General features: G+C 53.8%; 4 protein-coding genes across 4 annotated transcripts in view; 1 reads left to right on the plus strand and 3 right to left on the minus strand.

Annotated features, from left to right (window-relative positions):
• Positions 1-3,656: 3,656 nt before the first annotated feature.
• Positions 3,657-12,642, minus strand: VOLCADRAFT_99266 (uncharacterized protein; the record flags this gene model as incomplete). The annotated part of the gene is made up of 18 exons (XM_002958023.1): positions 3,657-3,767; positions 4,333-4,425; positions 4,947-5,050; positions 5,524-5,671; positions 6,396-6,540; positions 6,753-6,900; positions 7,296-7,350; positions 7,950-8,091; positions 8,377-8,454; positions 8,714-8,917; positions 9,632-9,831; positions 9,978-10,053; positions 10,394-10,479; positions 10,995-11,225; positions 11,676-11,774; positions 11,914-11,959; positions 12,328-12,480; positions 12,563-12,642. 18 exons carry the CDS (start codon positions 12,640-12,642, stop codon positions 3,657-3,659), a joined length of 2,199 nt encoding a protein of 732 aa, XP_002958069.1.
• A 991-nt stretch (positions 12,643-13,633) lies between these two features.
• Positions 13,634-15,322, minus strand: nuoB22 (NADH:ubiquinone oxidoreductase B22 subunit). The gene is made up of 5 exons (XM_002958024.1): positions 15,121-15,322; positions 14,929-14,970; positions 14,742-14,823; positions 14,624-14,676; positions 13,634-14,454 (listed from the first exon to the last, which is right to left on the minus strand). The coding sequence occupies exons 1-5, from the start codon at positions 15,235-15,237 to the stop codon at positions 14,395-14,397; spliced, it is 354 nt and encodes a 117-aa protein (XP_002958070.1). The 5' UTR covers positions 15,238-15,322; the 3' UTR covers positions 13,634-14,394.
• A 383-nt stretch (positions 15,323-15,705) lies between these two features.
• Positions 15,706-20,395, plus strand: VOLCADRAFT_99269 (uncharacterized protein; the record flags this gene model as incomplete). Its single annotated transcript, XM_002957999.1, has 7 exons — positions 15,706-16,242; positions 16,594-16,704; positions 17,964-18,047; positions 18,719-18,841; positions 19,172-19,285; positions 19,499-19,924; positions 20,045-20,395. The coding sequence occupies 7 exons, from the start codon at positions 15,706-15,708 to the stop codon at positions 20,393-20,395; spliced, it is 1,746 nt and encodes a 581-aa protein (XP_002958045.1).
• Positions 20,396-24,339: 3,944 nt separating this feature from the next.
• Positions 24,340-25,456, minus strand: part of VOLCADRAFT_99270 (uncharacterized protein) — a gene marked incomplete at both ends in the record, with an annotated part of 9,548 nt that continues 8,431 nt past the window's right edge. The window contains 2 exons of the mRNA XM_002958025.1: positions 24,340-24,618; positions 25,163-25,182. Of these exons, the coding sequence (XP_002958071.1) occupies positions 24,340-24,618; positions 25,163-25,182 (299 nt within the window). The remainder of the gene's footprint in view (positions 24,619-25,162; positions 25,183-25,456) is intronic.

Raw genomic sequence — 25,456 nt, forward strand, 5'->3', positions numbered from 1 at the left:
GGAATAGGCAGAAGTCCTAACATTTCTCTGATTAACTCGTCTCTTTCTTATTTAATATGGCACACAATAAATACATATGTTGTGCAGTTTCGTAAAGAAAATACCCTAAAGCTGGTTTCGGGGCTATCAGTGGAAACGGCCTCTTGTTAAGTTCGTCTGTCCGCCTATAAATTCGTGCCCTGTGGAGTCACCCAGTTACTTCTCGCAACTCCTATTCTTCGGGTTCCCAATAACCACTTTTGGCAAAATGATTAAACCAGTTCACCTGCAGGGCGTGTGTGGATGCTACCTTCCGCCATGACCTCTGAAGCTGTTCGCCGAAGCCACTGTCCGATACCGCGGGCGGGGAGTTTTCCATGCGGGTCCCTGCCGAGCGCCTTTTCCCACGCCTCATGCTTCTTACGCATTACCCTGGAAATCTGGAATGTTGCTTAAATATCGAATTCGCACAGAAGTGCGCCCGCTGCAGGTAGAACAAATGACTACCAATAGCAATGTTATACAAAGTGGGACATTAATATATCATATCGATCCAGTGCGCCTAAGGAGAGCTGCGGGGCGAGTTGCCGAGTACAAACTCTTGTTTCTAGGAATGCGCGGAAGAGTATTGAAATCCATGCCCAGATATGTCTTGATTGTACAGATATGACAGGAGGGCCCACATAGCTTTTCCTCCGAAACTATATTGCGTTCCTTAGGACGTGTTCACATGTGGGCGAATCAGGGTTGATTCATGCGAATTGGACTCTGAATTGGACCTGATTGGACCCGAATCGGAATTGGGGTCCGGGGGGGCCTCTTCGGGTATGATTCGACGTGATTCACAGTTTTCTTTCTCAAAACAAAGTTGTTTAACAAACCGTTTATCATAATTACCATTACAATACTATAGGAACATTTTCCAATTGTTAATTCACGCAAAGCGCACCGAGCATTTTTCACGAACTCCTGCAGCTATGTATGTACAAGCCTGGTGATAATTTTCGCCATAGAAACGATACTTATACTGTTCTGTTCCTAGATAATGCTGGCTTGCCTTGGGTGATGGGGCGTAGCCGCGGAGCTTCAGCTGGGCGCGGTGGCACCTCGTGCGGTGGCCGCAATCGTATGTGAACACAATTCAGAAAGCCGCCCCGAATCGGACTCCCAATCAGACTCTCAATTGGACTACATGTGAACACACCCTTAGTAAGGCAGTGCTCCGGCCTGTCTCCGCACCAGGCAGCTATATCATTCATCACGTAAAATACATTGGAGCTCATTGTCACAGTACAGTCCATGATTCCTGTGGACCACATGTCCACGGGCAATGTGGAATTGCAACAACGCCTTGTATGCTGTTCGCGGGTTCCCAGGCGCCTTGTATGGGATGCCTGCAGCTGTTCCGGCATGTTCCCGGATGCCTGCAGCTCCGCCCTCCGGCCTTAGTGATTGCTTGGCTGTCCACCTGCAACATGTCCAGACCTTGCTTTGCTTAACGGTTCCATCACTACACACACACCGGAGCAGGCCATAAAGTTCTCGGATGCCCTGCAATCACCCGTGTTGAGCTCAAGGATTCCAGCTGCTCCAAGTGCGCGTTCGATTGCCGAACTTAACAAGTCGGTACATATGCAGCGGTCTGACTTCACCACTATACACGACAGGCAGGCTGGCCTCCAATGCACACATCGTCAACTCTTTGAATGACCGAATCGGCCTATAACGCGTTGCATTCCGGCCAAGGGATCGAAACCCTGGTGGGACAGGGGCACTCCCCAATGCCCCCAACGGGCTTAGCAGCGGTTCCACCCTTACAGACACAGCTGCAGCGGTGGCCTTGCTGCCTGTGGTCACAGCAGCATCAGTGGCCCTCGCCGGTGCTGACACCCCAGCGGGCTTTGCACCCCACGACGCCGGAAATCCTGACAGCGGTTCCACCCTTACACCACATGAAGCTTGCGTAGAGGGTGACACCAATGCAGCTCGTGAAGGGTCCTCGTTGGGATATAACACTTTCGCTTCTCCTTCATCGCTACCCATTTTAAGTATAATACCAATATATTGTTATGGCATCAGGAGCTGCGTCGTGCTGTTACGTTTCCACATCCCTTGTGCGCACGTGGTCCACAGGAGATGTATGTGGACCGCACTGCGACAGTAAGTTGAACATGGGATGAAAGCCTTATGTGGCATGACAATCGTACAGGATGTATCCCCAGCGCTGTAATGTGCTCTTGCTGTGATACCGCAATACATCGCTCTGCATCATCACTGTTCCGCGTATCGAAGCCCTGACCAATGCAACATCGCAGACTTGTGATCAGGCTTAAGCATCTTGCCCCTGACTACAGACCTTGGTAAGGAATTCATTGAATGCCGCAACGCACCCCCTTGAGCGACGGAAATGCCCAACCTCCAAGCGCCACCAAGCCCGAGAGAGTGCAGCTCTTGAGCAAACAGTAGCCCCGACACCAGCAAACATGCTCATGTCGCCAAATTTATGTCCTTTCGCCACCCTCCTCCCTTCTCTGGCCTTCCTGTGAGGCAGCACGCCGCTCCCCTGACTTTCCCTGACTCGCCAACAACGACATGGCGACGTCTCTTCCTTCGCCTGAAGTACCGCCCAAGCCTGCCCCATGCCGTACCCAGCACCCACGCCTTACACGGCCGACTCACCCTCTGCCACAAAGATTCCGAAAAACTAAATAGCAACGCAAAAATCTAAGCCATTTACCGTGTCCTTTCGCGGTCGTTCCCCTACTGCTCCTAGGTTTTAGGGTTTCAGGGTTTAGTGGAGAGTCCTTCACCGCAATCGACTTCTCCATTCGACACCTGCAGCAACGTCTTCCGTCAAACCCAAGCAGCCCTGCACACTCGGCTTGTCACCATTTCCAGCGGCTGACTTCGGCTGAATTGCGATTCATCGGCTTGGAAGCGTCCAACTGCTCGATGGCCCAGTGTGCTCTTCACGAAGAGCCACAGGGCAGAAGATTTCCCCGAATGAGCTTCCAATGTATAAATCCGCACGTAATGCTTGGACTGATTGTGCACCACCCGCCCGAGACACATCTAAACACAGCTCCTCGTAAGCCGGATGGGCGAAAATAAGAATTTATGTCAGGATCACGTCACTCTTTCAAATCCTACTTATGCATATCGAATCACTCCTCCAGCGTCGCTGTCCATGTACATAGTAAAACCCCAGATAGCTTTAATAGCTCTGATAGCTCTTAACTCTACCTACCAGTATAAATACCTGAGCTATGTTAATCGACTCCGTTTCTCGATTGCAAGGTACAGACGCTCCATGCAACATGGCATTCCGCCTCGCGTATTCATCACATGCGGTGCTGGCTGTTTGACTAAGAGCTATTGTTTCCCCCCCCTTGGTTGGTTGGTTGCCGGCGCAAACGTTACGACCGACAATTCCACACACCACGCACGCATGGTGTACCTAGCACCCTGCACAGCTCGTCATCACGAAATCCATCCGCTCACCCATCAACACCTGCGCCGCTAGCTCTCTGCAGCGTCCCATCATTCTGCCCACCCACTCACTCACCCAGCGGAAATGGCGTCCAACAGGAGCTGGCACATGCGAGGGCCCCGGTTTCGGCGCGGGATGCATTACCCATCCCACCTCACCCGACACCCCAAGGGAGAACCACGCAATGCTAGTGCATGTGCGACGGGCCCTGGCCCTTCATTATGTTGTGTAGAAGCTTCTTCCAGCTCTTGTCCATAGGGCAGCCGGCAAGATCGATGTAGTGCAGCCCTGTGTTGGCCTACGCGAGTGAAGTAGCGGGAATGGGGAGGTGAGATTCTGGTGGTGGTGGTGGTGGTGGTGGTGATGGGGAAAGATTTATCCCTGAACTCCCTACAACACGAAACACACGGGCTGCAGTTCCAGGGCAATATGGCGACGCGTACAGTGGGCAGTTCCCAGCGGCACTCCTTACGTAGAAACTCTGCTTGCTGCGGCACCGTACACGAAGGAGCTACAGCCGGAAGAGGCCTAGTCGGGCTGTAGCCAGGCTACAGCCGCGGCCAAGGGAGGACTACAGCTGAACAAGGGTCCGGCAATACACTTCCTAGGTGCTCCTAACTCTTCCATGAATTAACAGCCCAGCAGTGAACGAACACACCGTTACAAAGCGAGCTTCCTTGCAGCAGAGCGCTCTGGGCTCCTTGCCATGTTCTCCTCTTTCTTCTCTTTCAAGTCATTACGGTTCACATGCTCTGACGCATCACGCATCGCGCATGTTCTCCGAAACGAGCTGGCTGAAGTCCCCCAACCGGCCCTAGAGGTGTGGTGTTGCCTGCTGCGAAGTCCCTCGAGCCCTACTTTACCTGCAACGAGTCGGCGAGCAGTTTAGCCCCGGTATCCGTGATGCGGTTGTTGCCCACGAACAGCTTCTCTAGTGTGTTGTTCTGTTGGAGCGCCTGCAGGGTCAAAAGGCATTAGCAAAGAGTTTGCGGTTATTGTTACCGTTCTGGACCCCGATCGGGTCGAGTGCAGCGCTCCTGAGACCCAGATCGCAAAAACCTTGGGACGCTGGGACTTTAAGTCACGAATCTACACGATGACGGCGGTGCAGCAAGGACCACAGGATCCTTTGAATATCAGCCCAGATGCATCCAGAGCCGAGCTTATAAAATAAGGTCATATTTCTAGACCGAAAGACGGGTAGAACCAAAGGGTAGAAAAGATGGGGCTACCCGGAAGTGAAACGCTTTTGCTCTTCGCACCGAGTGGAATACAGTGCAGTTTGGTAATCGTTTTTGGCCATATGGTGTTAGCATGAGTGCAACGTGTAAAGGTTTTATAAGCTGTTGTGTGGCTGGGGGCCCCCCCGCACAGAGTGTGTCGCTCGCCTGGTGCGATTTACATGGGTAGATATGTTATTGTGACACATGGTAACGACCACGAGCCGGCCTGCGATGTTGCTGCTCATTGCTCTCACCTGCGCCAGGTAGCCCGCCGCCTTGTCTTCACAGCCGGTGCGTGAGATGTCCAACTCCTTGAGCGTCGTGTTCTTCGCGATGCCCTTGCAGATCGAATCGATGCCTGCGCGGGCAGCCATGGCCAGGCGAAGCAACGCCAACATTCCGTTTGTTGATTTAGCGATCGACGTCAGCTTGTGATATCCTGGAATTTCCAAAAGCTGCACCGCAAAGTAAAAAAAAGCTTTACCGTCCCAGGTTCATCACCACCTTGGAACGGCCAAAGCCCCTGCCGTGGATGGAGCGCGACCGAAAGCATCCGCTGGCCAATCCCCCCTTCACTGGCACCTTGTCGCAACCGGATGACATTTTGCACGATTCTCTTAACACGCTGTTATGCCGCAACGACGGGCCGCGCTACAAGCCCCAGGTCCCTCTTGTTGTCACTGTCCTTCATAAAAATGTGCAAGCAAAGAATGCCGACCTAGGACATTACAACCAATAGCTGCCGCCATGCTGCAGCTGCGAGGGAAGTGCTAAAGTCTACTCCTTACTTTTTGGCAAGACGCGGCCGGGCCGTGTTTGGCGGTGACTCACCTTGGGTGCCCAGCCGTGTGTTCGCTAGGATCAGGCACTTGAGCCCGCGGTTACCCTTGAGCATGGCGCCAAGCGCCGCCGCGCCGTCAACCCCCACGTCACAATTGGAGAGATCCAATCGTTCCAGAACGGAGTCTTCACTCAGCACCTGCAGGCCGGCCCGGGCGGTGTACTCCTAGTTTACTGGAATTACACAATAACAATATTGGACAATCCTGTATTACACAGGACACTCCAGTTTTGTTAATAGGGTCGAGTTTACTAGACCCTATTAACAATACAGAGCGTGGTGGATCTTGGAAGACTTATTTATAATCATGACATTTTGACCCATAAATTTAGTTAACGAAATACGCCGAGCCGGGTGAAGTGGAACACAACGGAACGCGAGATTTGCCCCGAGTGGAGTGGAGTGCTCGGTAGCCGCCTTCACCCATCCTTACTTGACAAAACACCCGATGGAACCGGCCGGCCTCGGCACAATTAAGGCTTTTGCGTTCAACCACACCTCCTTGCGTCTTAACACACACAGCCTCCCTCCAGCCAAAGCCTCTTAAGCTACCCGCCACGCATCCCACAGCTCACAGCTCATAGCCCACACGGCATCAATGTCGCTCCTCTCGCGAGCTCCTCTAGGCATTGAGGCGTGTCCATCTTCGGGACGTACACCCCGTGTACACACCAAGTTACCGGATTGGAGGTACAGGGGGTAGCTTAATACTAATCTAAATCTATTACTCCAAATCGATACAATTCCAAACCCCATTCCCAGCCCCGCGCACCCTCAAAATTCGAGAATGCTTTCCTTCCCTCTCTCACGTGGGGCACAGCCACACGGGGCATGCGCTTTCCTAGAACTCCGTCCAACTCACCGATGCAATGCCCTTGACGCCCACAGGGCCCAGGCGAACGTTGTTACTGAGGTTCAAATTAGCAACGCACTTGTACTGCATGATGTAGGTGGCCACTGCCTCTGCGCTCTGATCGCCCATCTCGTTGTTGCTCAGGTCCAGCTCCCTGCACACGTCGAAAGGCGCCAACAGCCATTGCCCGATTGAGGATCATTGCCGGTGCCAATAAGACCGCACCGTCATGTGGACGTGCAACCGGGGCAGCAGCGAACCAGTTCCTATCATCTGCAACAGGTTAGCTCGTGTGGTCCAACGTGTAACCAACCGTTCAGCAGCAGGCGACGCACTGAGGCCGCCAAGATGCCCAAGATGCCGTACCTGATCTTTAGGCCGTACAGGTTGTGCCGTAGGCCCTCGACTATGTGCACCACCGACTCGTCACTAAAGCGGTTGTCTGCCAGAAGCAACACGTCGAAGCCGGTCGTCTCTGCAAGCACCTCCTCGAACATCTTGGCCATGTGCGGCCCTGCTGGGTTGGCATTGAAGAGCAGCAGCGGCAGCGGCACTGCTTCGGCAAACAGTAGCAGTGGCGGGAGAGCTGTCCCGCGATAGCATCAAGGATAGTATCGAGGCAAGGATTGATTCATTGAGGCGTGCAGGCGCGGCATGGTGCGGTGCACACCAGCGGCGGAACAGCGGCACGGCCGGCGCGCTGCGCCACAGTGCGGTGCGGCACTGTGTAGCCCTCTGGCGCGGTGCGCAAACAGGGGATGACGTGCGCGCAGGACGCACCCACGGGCTGTGTATTTATAGCATGCAGGAAGGATAAAAAGCTGAAAGTAGGAGGGATGGAAACACACCAGACGAGTCTAATGGCCTCTCGCCCACTCACACCTTGAGTTTCTGAACATAGCACCGCACCTGGTCGAATGTTGGAGGCATCAACCTCGCGGACCGTCCGCGTGTCTGAGAGCGCCTGAAGGAATGCACACACGCGGTAAGGATTTGTTACCCAAGTCATGCAGTACAGGCTGTCGCGAGCAATCAAGTAGAAGCACGTAAAACGTATATTTAACAGTGATCGGTTGTATGGATGGATAGTAAGTCATAAACCCGTAAAAGTAGTGTAGTGAGCACCATCTTATTAGTGGCAGGAATACGAAGACGAGAACACAACAGAGCACCGCAGAAGTCCTGGTTTGGGGGAGTCTAATGACCTAAAAGTGCGTGCCTTCAATGGCTATTTGAAAGGCGAGCTGGTGACGGGTCCCGGAACGGGCTTCTTCAGTCCCAGTCCCAAGAGCTCCTGGTGTAATGGAGTGATTACCGCACCAGGCAGTCATCCGTACGAAGGAAATGCGTGATGTTCCTCCGTCTTTACAGACACCTCAGCTCTGTCGGCCCCACTGCACTGCACTGCAAAACCCAGTCCACGACAGCCGTCCCTTTACGTTACCCCAGACGCGTACCCTGTACCCCATCGCAGCTTAGGGCACCCACCGCACAGCGTCGCGCTCTCACAGCACCTCCTCACCCTCGCACCATTACAACGACTCGCAGCAATCCGCACCCCACCTGGTCGCGTGTGATGTGTCGGTCCACTTTGCGTGCCAGCTCCTCCGCCGCGTTGAAGCGCACGGCGCCCTTGTTGAAGGTACGCAGCGCCTTGCGCAGCATGTACATCTTGTGGCCATCCGCCAGGTGTTTCGCCTCGCCCCTGCGCGCACCGGAACGCAAATGCCCGAGGGAAAACACCACCTTGCCGCCGCCCCGCTGTCTTGCCTCAATGATTGCGACCACAGCCCTTCCAAGCTCGTACGGCGAAACTATGAACCAGAGGGTCATCGACCTCATAATTTCTGGCAAGGTGGAAATAAGTTATAGCTAGGAATGGATGCGATGGTTGGATTCTCCCGGGTATGACACTTGAGTTCCCTGTCCCTAAGCGAACATCCCCGATAGATATCCCTTGCGGTTTGCAGGCTATTGAGGCAATCCATACCTGCAGTTCATGACGTACTTGTCGTACAAGGGCCGCAGCGTGAGCCGGTCGTTGTTCTCCCGGAGCTGCACGTTGCACCTGTTTGTTTTCGCCGTACAAGGGAGGGCGAAGCGGCAGGGATAGTTTGAGGGTGGAGTGTGCAAATGCAAAAAGATAACAAGCTGTTTTGTGGAAGGCCGAGGGCGTATGGGCATTGTGTGTGTGTGCGTGTGTGCGTGTGTCGCACGGCGCTACCAGCGCGCCCGCGCCCACGAAGCTAACGAAGAGACATATAATTAAGACACGTTAGACAAGAAAACAGAATGATCAGAATGATTGCTCCAAACAGGAGTTGAACCTGAATACGAAATCCAGCACCAGCGCTCGTGGCAGGCGCGCCGCGTTGGAGCGCATGTACAGCAGCGGGTAGCCGTCCTCATTGAGGGGGTGCAGCCAAGGGTCGGCCAGTGATAGGCGGATGAACTTGTCTACCACGTTCCAGACCGCGAGCAGGAAAGCGGCGTAGATGGCATTCAGCGCCGACTTGTGCTCCAGAATGTTCCTGTCAAGAAATTCGAGTCAGTTGCATGCGTGTGCGTGTAACACAGTTGCACAGTTCAGCAAAATAACTGGTTGGCATGTGCTCGAGAGAATAGCATTGTGTAAGTGAAAACATCAGAGCCCTATCCTGGAGGTTGAATCCCTTGGGGTCTGGGGCTCGCTAGGCTGCAATTTTATGTATATATATTATATAATATATTATATAATATATATAATATAATATATATATTATATTATATATATTATGTATATATATTATATAATATATATATTATGTATATATTATATATATTCATTATATATTATATATTATATATATTATATATATTTATTATATATTATATATAAGCTAGTATTATTACGAGGGAACTCGTGCTTGCATGCATGCATTGGTTCAAACGTAATATTGCACGGCGCGCTGCCGTGCACGTCTGCGCCATGAACGACACATCCGTTCGCAGGCTGCACAGCGGCGGAGCCTGCCAGCCGCATGTGTCTGCTAACATTGGGATCAAACGAGAGCCACAGGACGCGAGGGAAAGAGCAAGAAGAAAACGCATTCTATACTGTACTTGCATAGAAAGCACTTCTTAACAACAACTTCCACACGCCGCCGAGGGCAGAAGTATTATACAAAGAATATTCTCATCTCCCATTGTTGTTCAAAATGATCGCAGGAAGAAAAGACCAAGAAACGAAGCCGGCAACACTCAACTCGAACTGGTCCTTGAGCGCAAAGATCGCGTCGTACAGCACACCCAGGATGATACAAGCGGGCAGCGAGTTCATGATCATATGCAGGCACACGCGCGCTTCCTCGTAGCCCTGCAGCATCATCTGGGTCATTCCCTCAATCATAATGTTGCTGTGCACCACCGAGGACAGCAGCTGGATGTCGAAGAACAGGACGTCCACCTGCAGCAGGAGGCGGAGGAGGTAGCGCAGGTTCTGGTCCGCTAACAACGCGAGCTAAAAGCGCGGGTTCTGGTCCGCTAAAACCGTAGCTCTACACGCGCATAATTCAAAGCACAGAAAAAAGAGCTCTTTTTATTAATAAGTACCTGCCGCCTGGCGAAGTTTAGGACGTCCACTCCGGTGTACACGGGACAGTCAATCGGCCTGTCATTCTCCATGTACCTGTGGAACATGGCATGGAGCGGCACGGACGCCAGTTCTGGCCTTGGATAAAAAGATTGATGAAAATTTGGCAAAGGGGGACACTGCCCAACGCCACGCAACACGGGACACCGTTGCGGGGCACCTGAACGCCTGAGAGGCTTTAATTGCTATGTCACTTCATTACGACGCGCGATTTTTTTTTATTTCTGCCTTCCGCCTTGTTCGCCCGATTGCGCGGCCTTCCAGCAGGACGGCAGGACGGACACCGTGTAACATGACGTTTGTTTTACTGATGCTGTACCAAGGTCAAAGGAACAGGGCACCTGCCTGAGCCGAACGGTCGTACGGTCGTACTCACATGATGACTGCCATCAGGTAGTGCGACAGGAAATAAAGCAGGCCCATGGTCACAGACACCCAACCGTTGCCGTTCTGTGATACAATCTGCGGGCAAACAAGAAGACAGGGAGAAGTCAGGGAAAGAAGAAGAAGAAGAAGAAGAAGAAGAAGTAGAAAAGCTATGTAAGCAGGAACATTACCTCGTCCATGTAAGGATGTAAAAACGGCAGCGCTGCGCTGCGCTTTGGCTTGTACGCATTCCGGAAGGGAGCCAGCAGCCGGCGGTGAGGTCATAAAACGCGGATACCTAAGTACTTAGCAGCCGCAGCGTGACTGGGGAGCACGTCCGCCTCCCTAACAACGTTATCAACAAACGCCATCAACTGCCAGCACAGTGCCAGCTAACCCGTCCTATCCTCACAACCCCACCACCACCCACCTATCCACCACCTGCCTACATAACACTCCCACCTTTACCCTCCCTCCCTTCCGACGAATATAACGCCCCTGTCCCTTCCCGACAAATCGCCGTGCTGTTCCTGGCAGTCATTGCCTAACCACGCACAGCCCTGCGCAGCCACCGCAAGGCCGCGACACCTCCACCGCTGTACGTCACGTACCTTAATGACTACAAAGATGAGGATCACGTCCACGAAGTGAAGGGCCAGCGAAGAGGTGTTCCAAGCCCACACTATGATCGCGCGCACGGTGGGCATGGTCTTGTCCATCGCGTCGCTCCCGTAGAAAAGCGCATAAGACAGCGGGAACACGAAGCGCTGCCACTTGTTGAGCAACCAGGATAGAACCTTGATGCACTTCCAGGGCCCTATGGCCACGACCCAAATCAGGTACTGCGCAGGACGGGGCGAGAAGCGTGTGCGGGGAATAGCAGGCTGTCAGGAGGCAGTTAGGTGAGTAACATTCCCCGGCTGTTCCGGAACCTGACAACAGACACTGGCCCTTGGACAAGATCCAGCACCGGGCGCAGAAGTGATTGGCCTGAGAGCGGCCTCGTGTGAGACATATGGGTCACGCGCTAGAGGGAAATAGACGGGTACTTCAGGAGCAACGCTACACGGGGAATCAAAAAGGGACGCGAGGTGCAGCAGCAAACAAAGTGACATTATAGATGGTGCGGCGCCCGGGACGCTGGAAAACCTGACCCAGATCCAAGCCTACACAAGGTGACACATGCTCTTTTAGGAAATAGTTAACCCTATACCCCGCCACGGTTAACTTAGCGGCCGCGCCGCTTGTGCAAACACGAGCACATGTGCGCGTGCATGCGCGCGTTCACGTACCTTGAAAATCGCACCCATTATGAGCTCCTGGCTGGTGCTTTGGTATCTGGGCAGCGCTGATGAGCCGCCCGTAATGGGCATCGCTTCCATGTTGTCCCCCTGCGCCGTGGACCGCAACGGAGCCCCGTTGACCCCGTGAACTCGGGGGATGAATTTCATATTCGGGGTGGATCAACCATGCACCCCGCAGCTAAAACCATGGCTCGTGCTGACGACTCGTCCTTATCCTGGTGCTGACCCTCGGGGCCGTCGGGGGATAGTTGTACAAGGCAAGGCTAAGACGCCTGTAACGAAATGGGTCGCGCCGGCCATCATAATGTGGCGGGTATGGACGCCCTATTAGCAGCAACCGGCCGCTTGCCTATGGCCACAGCCGCTTGCTTAACAGGCCATGGGAACCTGACAGTCGCATGAAGGCGCTGGGGAAAATATTGTCCTGGATCAAAAGCATAGTTCCATTCTACATTGTCCTAGTTTTATGGTGCAGCCCCCCTATGTAATGGCCTGTGAGGAAAATCCCGCATCCCATGCTTGTCTCAGCTCGACGATTTCCACTTCGGCTCCCCAGGCCAGATCCGAGTAACTTTTTTCTCCTCCCGAAACCCCAGGCCCCGTAGCCCACAGGCGAAGGGTGCTCGGTTCTAGCGCTCACCGCATACTCCTCGGCCCTGCCCCCAGCCGCTTGCCGACTGCTGCTAGGTCCAGCACCGCCCATCTGTTGAGACGGATGCCCATTAGCTCCCCATGTGCTAGATCCCACCTGCGTTGGCCACAGCTAACTGGCCTTGGAGGGGGATTTTGGCAGCTGGCCATGGAAGACGAACAGTGGTACAAGCCAAGGCTTGACAACCCAAGTGTTCGCATGACAGGGAGAGTGCAGGACTCACGGGGCCCCCCTCACCCCGCGTGCTGGGGCCAGCTCTGCTGCCTCCACGTCAAGGACAGCCGCTGACTTGGCCTTGCGCATGCTCGGAGGCCTTTGCAGCGTCCACCGAAGCTTACGCTTTCACCGCATTCACTCCACGTCCGTATAAACCTAGCTATATGCCTCACCGCACATGGCGGTGCTGAAATATGACTGTGATTGAATCAACCCTCTCACAAGTCCGCAGGTTCAAAAGCCAGGATCGGATTGCATAAAACTGATACAGTATCTATCTATTTGGGACAATTTTGGCATAACATGTATATGGCAACTGCGCTGTCTTCGAAATCAAGCACGCTGTAATGTTGCTAAAGAGACGGACGATTGCATGACACAAATAAGAAGCATTACAACATGTACCAATACGGATAAGCCGTTAAGTTGGCATGGTATCGTGGCGGGTTCCACGACCTTCGCCTCCGCACGCTCCTCATGCACACCCCATGCAGTACACGCTGGCGCGGTTTACCATTGCTCAGCCACATCCACATCCGCAAACCATGCCATCAGCTTACTACTATACTGTTACCTTAAGTCTTACAGTTAAAGGTGAAAGCTTGGTATTACGGCAAATCCTTTGTGCAGCTGCTCAGGAAGCCACCTACCAAGCACCTTTTGCGCCTGTTGTTAGAGTAACGAGATCAATAAACTTGCCTGGTAGGAATCCAAGAACTCCTTCTTCACACCCATATAAACTTTGCTTCAAACCGTACTTCATGCCGGTAGCGTACGGTACTCATAGGCCCCCGCTCCACAGGCTCGACGATGGACCTAGCCCCCGCTCCCTTTATTGGATTTGGCGGGTTATGTAATTGACAGGCCCCTGAGACTGCCCCGTTCAGCACGTAGTATGTTCGGATCTGGGTTTCCTTTACTATTCATCGCGCATCCCAGGCCGAATGGACGCCTGCATGCGTGTGCAGCCGCGTGTTGCGACCAGTTCCGAGTTATTTTACCGTTCCCTATTTTGTGCGAGCGCCTCGAATGCTTTCCAACACGTGTTATGCAGGCGACCACTGACGCTGTCTATCAGCCATGTTTTAACAGTGTTGTACCACTGCATGGAGCCCTAATGCTGGCCAAGGATACACGACCAGCGCAATTCCACCCACACTAGATGGGTACGAAAAATAGCTGCTGCACAAGACATACCTAAACAATAAAGCAAAGGAACAGCCATTACTTCCGGCACACCCGGCCGCAAGTGGCGCTGCAAAAACCACAAGCACCCATGATATCATACCGCATGTTCTGTTTCGTCGACATCCTAAAGAGGTGAAACACTAAGCCAGGGTCAATGACCCACATCAGCCCACCCGCATTACTCAACCCAACCGGGTGGGAATGGCATATACCCCTACCCGCGCAGACACCCATGTCGCCAGATGCCACCAAGGCTAGCGTGGCCACGGTCCCCACAACAGGGCCCCGATCATGGCGCGCCTCCCATGCCGCCTCACATTACCTACTCCCGCGCTTGAATCGCCACTGCACCCTTGTCGTCACGAAATCTGTTTCGGGCACTCCAGGCAACCCAGTTCTCAGATTAAGACGCTGCAATCCCGGGCCAGATCTAGTGCATGGCACGACTACGTGTCGTACTGATGGCTCCCGTTGAGCTTCTCACGAGGCACGCAGCAGCGGTTGGGCAGCGTGCCTCGTGCACAGCTGCCGCTGCTGGCACCGCTGAAGCTGCTGCTACCCCCAGCCAGGACATGGAACGGTAAGAGTGGCGAGCCCGTGCCCTGCGCCAGGGGCAGCTGCACAGCGCAAGAGTATTCGCTCCACTTTGAATCAGAGGTGGTCGCCCTTCTTGTACTCGTCGAGGTAGTCGTAATTGGGAACGAACTTGAGCTACAGGTTCATAACAGGTGGGTGGCAAAATGGTGGCAAACGTCATATCTGCTATTAGTTGATGCCCCAAGTGGCGTGCCTAGGCGTATATGACGGGACAGCGGAAGCGTATGGCAGCTGTGTGCTGTCCGTACAGCAGACAGTCATGTCTGGCCCCCCTTTCGCTAACCTTGGGTTGGCTGGGATTAATGCCGTATGCCGTTCCCCCGATGAACTCCGGCTCTGCGAGGAGCAAGCCATATTAGCCACTCTTTCAACATCATGGATGGCCAGCCAACTGTACTTACTGACGACGGGTTCCCAGTAACGGAATCGTGCAAGCAGCTCCTCGCCATGCTCCAACTTTCTGCGAATTTCCTCGCGATCGCTCTGCGTTTCGGGCAAGACGCAACCAGGGGTGAACATAATTGCACAACGACATGAACGATACACCCTCTTCAACTCTTCATTCCCTCTCGCTGAAAGCGCACATACCAGGTTGCGGTTGTCCTCAAACTCCTGACGCAGTGCGTAAGCCTGCAGGGACAAAGTAGGAACGTCAATTCCCAGTTAAGACGGAACACGTTCAGCTACAGCTGGTACACCGTACAAAACATATTGCTTTAAGTACTGATAGCATATTGACACACATCCAGAGAGGTTCCAGCACGACACGGCTGAACTCACCCGAGGGTACCACTCGTGCCGATGAGAGCTCCAGTTGATAAGCTCCTTCAGACCTGTCCGGTACATCCGCATAACGCGAAGCTTATGCGGCAGAGCGAGGACTATCTCGGACGCCATTATGATGGCGTTCAGATAATTATCCCTACAAGCCAGACAAGAGAGGTTGTCCCTTATATAAAAGCCGCACACAGTCTATAAGTCACGAAGCCTTTGTCATTGTGAGCTGCTGTGCTGAGGCGTCTTCGCAACTCAGTTCTTCGTACATTTGGACGAACAATTAAAACATTAGCCCTAAATGAAGTGCATGCCGAGTATGATATGGAATTTGCATTTCCTTTGACAACCTGCTGACAGAACTTGACCTGATACAGTGTAGGATGGGACAAAACCGCTCGTGGGCTGTCTATCCGCAGGTTCAAAAGCACTTTCTTTAAAGGGTTCGGGTGTCATGAGTGACGGTGTATTTCCCTGTGATCAATTTACCCTCCCGTCACCCAAACACATTTCGAAGAGGGCTTTGCGTTGCCAGAGACCGCGCAGAGTAGGACGCCTAGTGCTTACGACGCCCTAATCCGGGTTATTAACATGGCCAAAGGAACAATTGTTGTCTCTCTGCGCTCTAAAGGGCTGCCTTCATTCACCCGATCAATTATATTTGACTTCCGCTACCAAGCCGTCCAGCTTGCGACGGAGTTCCTGGACCTCTTCTTTGCCTTCGTCGTCTCGATTGCATGCTTGTCTTGGTCAGCATGGATCAGTATTGGTATTATAATTGCAACCATCGCGGCGGCTCAGGGCACGAGTTACACGGCGTCGACGGAAGTGGTCTTGGTTTTCTTCATGTACATAGTCCTTCCACTGACCGTCCTTCTCATCCTAGTCTTCAGCCGGCGCGATAGAGCGCTGCGCAGCCTGTCCGAGTTTAAGGCGACTTTTGTATCGCTGCTACTCAGCCGGCCGGCTGGAACGACAGCCGCGCAGCGAGACGCCTCGGACGAACTCTACCGCAGGGCAGCCACCTTTATCGAGGACGTGCGCCAGTACTTGCAGCACCGTCGCCCTTACGCACGTCATTTTTTCCTGCCCTACCGGTCAAGCACGCCAAGTCCAACCGATGAGCTTGTGAGTCCCCCCCGCCAAAATCCTAATAGTTGCCGGAGCCGCGAAACCCACATGCCGCTGAGCCGCTGAGCGCGATATGCATTCCACGAGCCATCGCATCATAACCTTATAAACCACACGCAAAAGAAGACATGCAGGCGTGGGCCCAAAATCTTTGGCCCAGGTTCCACGCGTCTCGCAAAACAGCTCCCCTCAATCCATGCGGCTGAGGACTTAGACCTCTTTAACATACGGTCTGCGGTCCCTGCCAAGCTCCGAAACCCAAATCCCAGGACTTCATCCCCCGTACCTCCGGAAGCCTCTAGATTACTAAGCCACTCAAGCCCCGTCCTTCCATCACCTCTCCCGCAGCTCAAGGTCTCCAAGGAGCTCGGCTTGTGTCTTCGGCGGGTCCACCGCGGCGTTCGTGACATGCACGTCGCCGTGGGGAGGCTCCGGGAGACAGGCGTCAGCGAACCGCTGGTGGGTGCTGTTACGGTTATTACGGTTACAGTTACGGTTACGGTACCGGAACGGGGGGAAGAAGTTTTCTCCTTGCTAGGTGTCCCCTTAGGTCATGGGGAATAGGTCATGGGGAAAGTTATGCGACTAGCGTCTGGGTTTAGGTTAGGTCAGGGGTTGCGGCCGGGGCTGAGGGCAACGGCTTGCCTCCGGTCAAGGTCTTGGTGCTGCCCTCATATTATGATATGAGGCCTTCGTGATTTTCTACGCCCAAAGGCAGTGTGACAGTGCGGCATATGCCGCTATGGCGGCGGCGGGGAAAAAAAGTGGACGGGCTCATTGAAATGGAAACTAGGCTAGAGTTCAGGGGCATCATCCCCTCTGAGCGATGAAGCGGCAGTGTGGCGCACGGGTGGCGGCATGGCTCCGCCCCAAGCGTGCAGCAGCCAATAGACATATCACGGTGCCTGTATATGTGGCCCCAACGCTAACAGTAATGGTAGTAAGGTACATCATCATCAGCAGCAGCATTAGTATGCATCCGTATGTGGGGTGGAGGGCGTTTTAGCGCGAGCATAAATGATCTTGCCGGTGAACTTGGTCACTTCGGTTGGAGTTGGGGCTTAAGGGTTTTAAGGTTTTAGGGTTATGCATTACGCGGAATTGCAAGCGCATTTGCGGGTTGGAGGGAGAGAGGGACAGGGAGAGAGAGACAGACAGACAGACAAACAGGGGATGGTGCTCGCGCGAGCGGCGCTCTTTACCTTGCCCTAGGACAGCCGGGTCGTTGAGAGCACTAGAGAAGAGGAAACGTCCGACGGTTGTTTTTTCCCTCCACACCAAATTTGTGTGGAGGAAAAATACATTAATGCCTCCCACGAGAAGTTGGAAAAACTCGTCATCATCCCCCAATTTAAGAAGCCATTTTTGTGCGGCGGGCTGCCGGTTTGGGGGCTCTTGGCCCCTCACTCCGCACGAGCCAAGCCAATCCACGCGCCAAAACCTCTATTACCTACCTGCACACGGTGGCTCTGCCTGATCCGGGTTGATAGATCAACAATTCTGTGCTGCCTGACTGCTGCGTCTGTGCTGAATCGGCTGTGCGGGGCTGCCGGGACAAAGGAGAGGTGATGACGCCGCAGCTGACGTCCCTAGCGCTTGTGCACATGTGCGCAGCACCTACTGCATTTTCCTGATGTCAATGGTGCCCTACTGCCTGCTGTCGCACATACATACATATACATACACTACACCACATGACAACGTTTTTGCGGTGCCAGGTGCTCGCGTTGGAGTCCAAAGTGTCGGCCCTCCACGCCGCTACGGAGCGGCTCAGTAGCATCAAGGAGATGCGCACGCCCGTGGTAAGGAGAAGAGCTGGCTGCTGCTGCTGTTGCTGTTGCTGTATATACTTGTCGCTTGCCGCTGCCGCAAGGGGATCAAGGGGCACGGAGTGTGTTGTGCTGCATATATCGAGCCGCGTCGGCTTTCTGAGCCGCGTGTTCAGCTTTTGCACCCTGATTACCGGTCATCGTCATCGTTTATTTCTTCTTGTACTTTTCTTTAATTTTGGGGACTTTGGAGACTTTGGAGTGGATGATCATGTTCCGCATGAGCTTTGGCTCCTTGCTTGCCGAATACGGAGGGAAGAAGATAAATAATCACCTAATGGCGAATGCGCAAGGATGACAGAAAGCGGCACCGGTTGCCGCCCCCCCCCCCCCCACGGTTGTGATTTCTGACTTTTGCGCTGCAAGTGCACACTCGCTGCGTGCACTTCCTGCCGTTCGAGGAGATTGATCGCTGGTGCTGTTCGCCTCCCACCGTGTTGCAATCGTCGCTGACGCCGCCGCTGCTGATGCTGATGCTACTGCTGATGCTGATGCCGCAAAACGGATTGACCACCGTTTGGTCGCCGTCGTTGGTGCTGTTTACCTCCCTCGCCGCCCGGTCCCCCCCCCTCCCCTATCCCGTGGCACCAGCTTCACTCGCTCGTGGCTCGTCTTTCCCCCTGTCCCCCCCTTTCGCTTCCTAGGTCCTGCGTGCGACATTCCGGTGGCTGGTGGTGGTGGTCATCCCGGTGGCGATGGGGCCTTTTTGGAACCAAGTCTCTCTGTCCGAAAACAACCGGACGTTCGCGGGCATACTGGGTGTGTTGGTGAGTACTCTATCTCGTGTGTGTGTCTGTGCGTGTGTGTATGTTTGTGTGTATGTGTGTGTATTCCCGTGTGCTCTCTCTCTTTTGGTGTCCGTGCTCCTGTCCTGCAGTGGTAGAGGCGAGAGGGCTTCACACAGTAGTCGCCGGTACCCAGTACCCACTACCGCGCTGGCGACAGCCCGCATCCCCTGTTGCCAAGGATGTTCGTCTTCCTTTACCGCAATGCCCGTGGAAGGGTCTTCCGCGGTCTTCTCCGTTTTCATTTTTCGCCCTCTTCACCCGCGGCCCCCCTCCGGCTCGGCACGCGCGCGCACACACGCTTCCTGGAAGAGCCACATCGCTCTGCTGGGCATCCTGGACACCGTGGTCGCGATGGAGGACCCCTTCGACGACACCGCGCTGGACGCCATCAGCTTGTTTGAGGTGCTGGACCAAGTAGGAGTGGTGAGTGTTGTGTGTGCGTGTGTGTGTGTGTGTGTGTGTGTGTGCGAAGAATGGTGTGAAATGTTGGGAAATGAAGGTATAAAGCGTAAAAAAGAAGCGCACCGAGCTCCGAACTCGAAATGTGGAACTCAAAGCCCGAAAAAGGAGGCAAGGGGGTGAACTCATCTTGTCTGGGTGTCTGGGCACATACCTACCCACATATACCACATACAGCCCGATCGTAGACCCGTCATGCGCCATGTGTCCAGAGGCCAGATGTTGCGTTTGCTGCGGTTTTGCTGCAGCTATGTTTGGTTTAAAAGATGTGGCTCACGTGTGCAGATGACGATGCCTGCTAGCGATGGCGATGGCTACGATACGGAAGGCCTGGGGCTTGGCCGTGATTTCAGCGGCGGTGGCGGCGGTGGTGGTGGCGGTGGCAATCGCGGCGTCGAAGCCTCAAACGGTGGTGCCGGGCATCATCACCCTATGGCCCACGTCGCGATGTACATTAGCGGCGGCGGCGGCGGCGGCGGCGAGGGTGTTGTAGGTACGGCAGGCGACGGGACGGTCTCACCGGTACCTATGCCGCCCCCGTCGGTGGCGGACTCTGCCGGCGGCGTGTCTTCTGTCGGACCTCTGGAGCAGCAGACCGCGCCGGTGAGCCCGTCAGGAGGACGATTACACTGTGATTACCAGATATTACATTCTGCGTGCTTGCGTCTATGTATGTGCGTTTGTTTATACGTGTTTCTGTTCGTGTTTCGAACCTCCTCGCAGGTCCCGCAGATGCACCGGCATGGCGCGAGTTATCACCACCATCACCACCAGCAGCAGCAGGTCTCCGGCATACCGGCAATGCGCAGCTCCATCGTCACCTCCGAAACCGCCGTGGGACCCCCCTCCGCTATGATGGAACCCTCAAGTACAGCCCTCGGTGTCGGCGGAGGCGGTGTCGGCGGCGGTGGTGGTGGTGGTGGCGGAGCCGGTTTCGGCGGCGTGCCGTCCATCACCTCACCCGCACTTCCCGACGTGGGGGCAGCGATCCGCATGACCCACGTGCCCCAAATGCCACCAATGCCGGCGTTGGCTGGGAGCCCGTTGTATCGAACAGGGGCTGTCGTGCATTGACACGTGGCATGACACATTGGCTCGCGGAATGTAACGCCTCTAGGACGAGACCACGACGCAGTTACTGCAGGACTTTTAGTTTTATGCGGTACAACAAAAAGATGGGTCTTATTGGGACGAATGCATCCACGTGTAATAATGTTGGCTCGGAGGGGATGATGGGGGCCCTGGCGGGAGGCAAGGAGTGTTTTCTGGTCTTGTCGTGATGGTTGAAGAAAGGGGTTCACAGGAAGTGGCGACATGTGTTGCCGTACGGGGAGCTTGTGTCGTACTTTGGGGCATGGGCATGTTTATGCATCGAAATGCTTAAAAAAACGGCCTTCCGCTCGGGAAGGCGAGTATTATTATTTAGTACTTCCTATGTGGACGCATCTCTTATTGTTTGCTGCCGCCGCCGCCGCCGCCACACGGGGTTTGTGAGAAGCGGCAGCGATCTGGATGCGACCTGAATGTGGGGTTAGCGTCTTTTGCGGCGGTTAGAGTTTCGGATGTGTGGCTCTCCATTGCTCTACTGCTGCTGCAACTGCAACTGCTGCCTCTACAATGCTGATCAAAGCCGCGATTGATGGATGGCTGAATGGATGGATGGGTAACCAGTGGCGTTTTGAAGGATAGACTGGCGCAGCACAAAGATGCACAAGGACCTGGCAATGGCTTCCGTGCTGGAGGCAATTTTTGCGGTTATGATGGTGGTGCGTGTGTATTTGTGTGTATTTGTGAGGGTTGAACACACGTTCAGAAGCCGACGCGCTGCGGCGGACATCAGCAATGGATTTGCGAGGGGACATGCTCAGACGAATTTAGACCCCTTAGATGCGGACACAGTCGTCGTACTTGTCGTACTTGTTCACGTGGTGGTAATGATAAAGGGTGCGAAGGGCGGTAGTTCGCGCACCGGTCGTTTTGTGTTGTGTTGCCAACAGCGCCTAGCTGCGCCACGGTTGAGCCACTTGTGTCCAAACAAAATTTGTTTTGTGTATTGCACGATATTGCACGAGTTCTTTTGTATACGTTGTGTTGATTGAACGGAGGATGCATTACGCAGCTGTTTTGGGGCTCTTGTGCTTGGAATCGTTTACGTGCGGAGTTTGGGGCTCTTGTGGGTTCCGGGGGGGGGGAGGTAGGGGCCCGACCCGGCTTCGGTGCTGTGTCTCCTCTGTGTATCTCAACCTGTAGCATGGGAAAAGTAATTAACACGGGGGTTTGTCGCGCTGTTCTGGGTCTGTCCTGCAACAGCCATCACAATTACGTGTACCATCACAACAATAACGTCATGTCTATGCCGCCCTGCTATTGCCGTACAGCGCTGTCTCGTGTGCCGTACCAGGAGAGTAGAAAGAGCGACGAGCACGAAGTTCATGCCTCGGTGCTTTGGGGCCCACTTAGGGTTTCAGCTTTTTCTTTGGGCCCTATGTTCATATATGATCCTATGTTCACACCAGCATGTAACCTCAAACACACGGAGAGCTAGCTACTTTTAATGATCCCTTCGTGTCAAATAAAGTGAAGTCAAGAGGGGCAATCCTGTATGATATGAATACTGTACAGAATGCCATTCGAGCAGTGCACGGCCCAACCGCGATATGTCTGTGCATGTCTGTGCTCGGCCTGACGGACAACAATGATTTCCGTACTTTGCCGTATGTTACAATCTGGCAATGCCCTATCTTGCCCAGCAACGCCAGCTATAAGACAGTAGCCAAATGTATTCATCGGCGGGCAGGACACGAGCCCCCCACCACCACTTCATCCTCCCCTTCCTCCTATATGTTATAGTAATAGTCCATATCCTGCAACACAAACCGCAGATAAAAAAATTTGCTGCAAAAAAAACTCAACGGGCGTCCACTTCATTATGGGACAATCTACTTACTTCGCGGGGTCTGGGATACTAGAAATCAATTTTTGGCTCCCATATGCCCCCGCCGCGCATTTGCCATCATCCCTGCCCGCCTTTAAACAGTATTACTTCGCTAAAATTTTCTTTGACCAGCAAAATCAAACCAAACCAATTCTCCTCTGAAGTGTTTGACTTCACAGAAGCAACCAAGCAGTAGTCCTTCGCAGTCCTTCCCAGCCACGCAACTCGGCCTTCCCAGCTACATCTTCCACATGGCCGTAATCATCACCTCGCTGCTTATTAGCTCCGTTTGCAACCCAACCTTCGCACCAGCAACTCAAGTACAAATCCATCGGTAACTTTGTTGGAATGTGACCGACACTCATCTACCAGAGAAAGGTTGCAGCAGTAATAATAGGACCGGGGGAAGTCCGGCGCTTTGCTGGTCTTAACAAACTTGGCACGTATTAAGTGACACGCATATTCGGGCATTAAAAACCAACCCATGAACTAAGTAAGCAAGCGTTGCCAAACGAAACGGAAACGGAACGGAGAACAAGGGGGAAAGAGATAGATAGGTTCGATTTTAGTCCAAACCCGCCGCACATCGCGCTCGCGCGGCGGGAATCATGCATGGGAATCATGCATGGCCGTCCTTGCCCGCGAGATCCATCATATCATATCTTTGTAAAATACTGAGCCGTTGCTCCGCTTCCATTTCAACGACCCAATTTTGCCCATAACCTGCATCAAGATCAAGGTCCCACTTGAAAATCCTGCGTTACCTGCCCTGCACTTGCCCAGCTCCTCATGCCATGCCACTTGTCCGGACAATCGCCCAAACCACCGACCAACCAGACGGAAAGGACGGTGAAGAAACGACTAAGCATATATGGGCGATGTATCATGATCCATCTGACAATCTGGGCAATGAAATAATAATGCTGCAAAAGACAACAGACGTTCGCGCCAACCCCTGGCGCCCCAACTCGCCCCGTAATTAGCGCGCATCCTGCGGCTCCCGCAAAAGCATGCCCCCACGCAAAAAAAACCCAATGATACCAACCTGTTCCAAAAACATAATGAAATGCATATCGATCGAAATGTGCACATCGCATGTGCACGCGTCAGGATTGCTGACGACACTGTTCCCTGCCAAAAGCAAGGATAGGAACGAAGACGAATCGAGCAGCCGACCCACATGCAAAACGACGGATACGCCACACGTTCAAATGACCACGTTAATTGACCCACTGAGGTGATGGCGGGGGCTGCCCACAGCATCAATATCTTCCGTGACTTTAGTTCATTTAATCTCTTACTTCCTGCACACGACGACGCGAGAAAAAATTCCGAACCCACGCACACCCGCGCGCGTACACAACCGCCCAAACAACCGCGTGTGACGTTACCCACACGCGCTTCACTGCAACCTGCAAGAACATCCTATAGGTGCATTCTGGCGCATATCTCCCTCTTCTCCCTCAATAATATTCCGGATGACCGTACAACGCAAACGTCGCAGCAAACTGGCACTTTCCTGCTCGGCACCGCGATGGTGAGTGCAACACAACACAACACAACACAACACAACACAACACAACACAACACAACACAACACAACACAACACAACACAACACAACACAACACAACACAACACAACACAACACAACACAACACAACACAACACAACACAACACAACACAACACAACACAACACAACACAACACAACACAACACAACACAACACAACACAACACAGCCGTTCCTAAGGTAGCTAGGCACCATCTCGCCATCCTGCCATCCCTTCACACCCACACCCATCCGTCACACTCACTCACTCACTCACTGAGCACCGCAGCCGCTGCACTGCTAGCCGCTCAGCAGCCCGCCACAGCCGCCAGCGCGTCCAGATGTGCAAGGCAGCCAGTGCGTGCCAGCTCACTGATCTTAAGGACATCAGCGTTCGATCTCCCTCTCTCCCCCCCTCTCTATATCTAACTCTGAGGAGGTGCCGGAAAGATATTTGACGCTGAGGGGGTGAAACACAGAACAAGGAACACGGGGAGATAGAGGAGAGACGCGGGCCGCACTGGACTGCCGCTACTGGCGGCGGCGGTGGCCAGCAAAGCCCGCGGGGCAGGCCGCCGGAAACACTGGGGGCGGCAGGACGTTGCGGATGAAGGCCGCGGGGTAGTTCTGATTGCCGGGCGGGCTGTAGTGGCAGACCAGGATGCCTGTGTTCTTCCGCAGTCCGACCACACCGTTGGCGCCGCAGTTGGTGTAGCCGCATCCGACGGTGGTGGTTTCCGCCCACACCATTTGGGTGTAGTGTCCGGTGGCTTCGCTGAAACCGGGGTTACCAAAATCATAATTGCAAATCTGGGGGGAAAGGTGGAAAGCGGCAGCAGCAGCAACAAAAGCAGCAGTAGCAGCAGTAGCAGCAGTAGCAGCCGCGGGTGATGATAAGTTTAGGGGAAGAGTTTAGGGGAATCGAAACGGCCGGCAGGGAAGGGGACGAAAGGGCAGACGGTCCAATGATGTTGTGAAATGGGGCGGCGGTGGTGAATGCGGGAGAGGGCAAAGGCGGAAGATGTGAAGTGGACATAGAAGAGGGCAGTAGTAGCAGCAGTAGCAGCAGCAGTAGCAGCAGCAGCAGCAACACACAACATTAGCAGAGCAGCAGCAGCAGTAGCAGTAATAATAGCAGCAGTATGAGCAGCAGCAGGAGCAGCAGCATCAGCAGCAACAATAGCATAGCAGCAGAAGCAGTAGCAATAGCGGTAACAGTAAAAGGAACAGTAACATTAGCCGTAACAGTAGCAGCAGTATCAAGGCAGTAGCAGTAGCAGCAACAGTGCCCAGGTTAACATGTACGACCCACCTCAATGTACCATAGGTAGATGCCGTACAATGGATCGGTAACTTTCTTGTACGTCCCGGAAGCTGCAAAGCGAAAAGACGCACCAGGGGCGGGTGGTGCGGCATCAAATAGCCGACATCAGAAGCCATGGTCATGTAGTGACGTGTGCGTATGTATGTATGTCTGGTAGAGGAGATAAACGAGGCGTCCGTGCAGTACACCTCTCTCTCCGTGCAATGCCCTGCCGTGCCGTGCATGACATGCTCTGTCCTATACGCGCCCCGCGACCATATACCCTGCTTCCCTGCTGCATCAATACACAAATAATACTTCCCCTTTTTCCCCCTCCCCCCCTCC

Source organism: Volvox carteri (assembly GCF_000143455.1).
Source record: "Volvox carteri f. nagariensis unplaced genomic scaffold VOLCAscaffold_84, whole genome shotgun sequence".
In the NCBI taxonomy this organism is placed as follows: Eukaryota; Viridiplantae; Chlorophyta; class Chlorophyceae; order Chlamydomonadales; family Volvocaceae; genus Volvox; species Volvox carteri.

What these genes read in the sequence shown, in the direction of transcription:
- nuoB22 (XM_002958024.1), bottom strand. Translation starts at nt 15,237, where the DNA reads ATGGCGTCCGAGATAGTCCTCGCTCTGCCGCATAAGCTTCGCGTTATG. An exon ending in TTGAGGACAACCGCAACCTG is followed by an intron (nt 14,824 to 14,928) that starts GTATGTGCGCTT and finishes CCCGAAACGCAG; the next exon opens with AGCGATCGCGAGGAAATTCG. An exon ending in TTACTGGGAACCCGTCGTCA is followed by an intron (nt 14,677 to 14,741) that starts GTAAGTACAGTT and finishes TGCTCCTCGCAG; the next exon opens with AGCCGGAGTTCATCGGGGGA.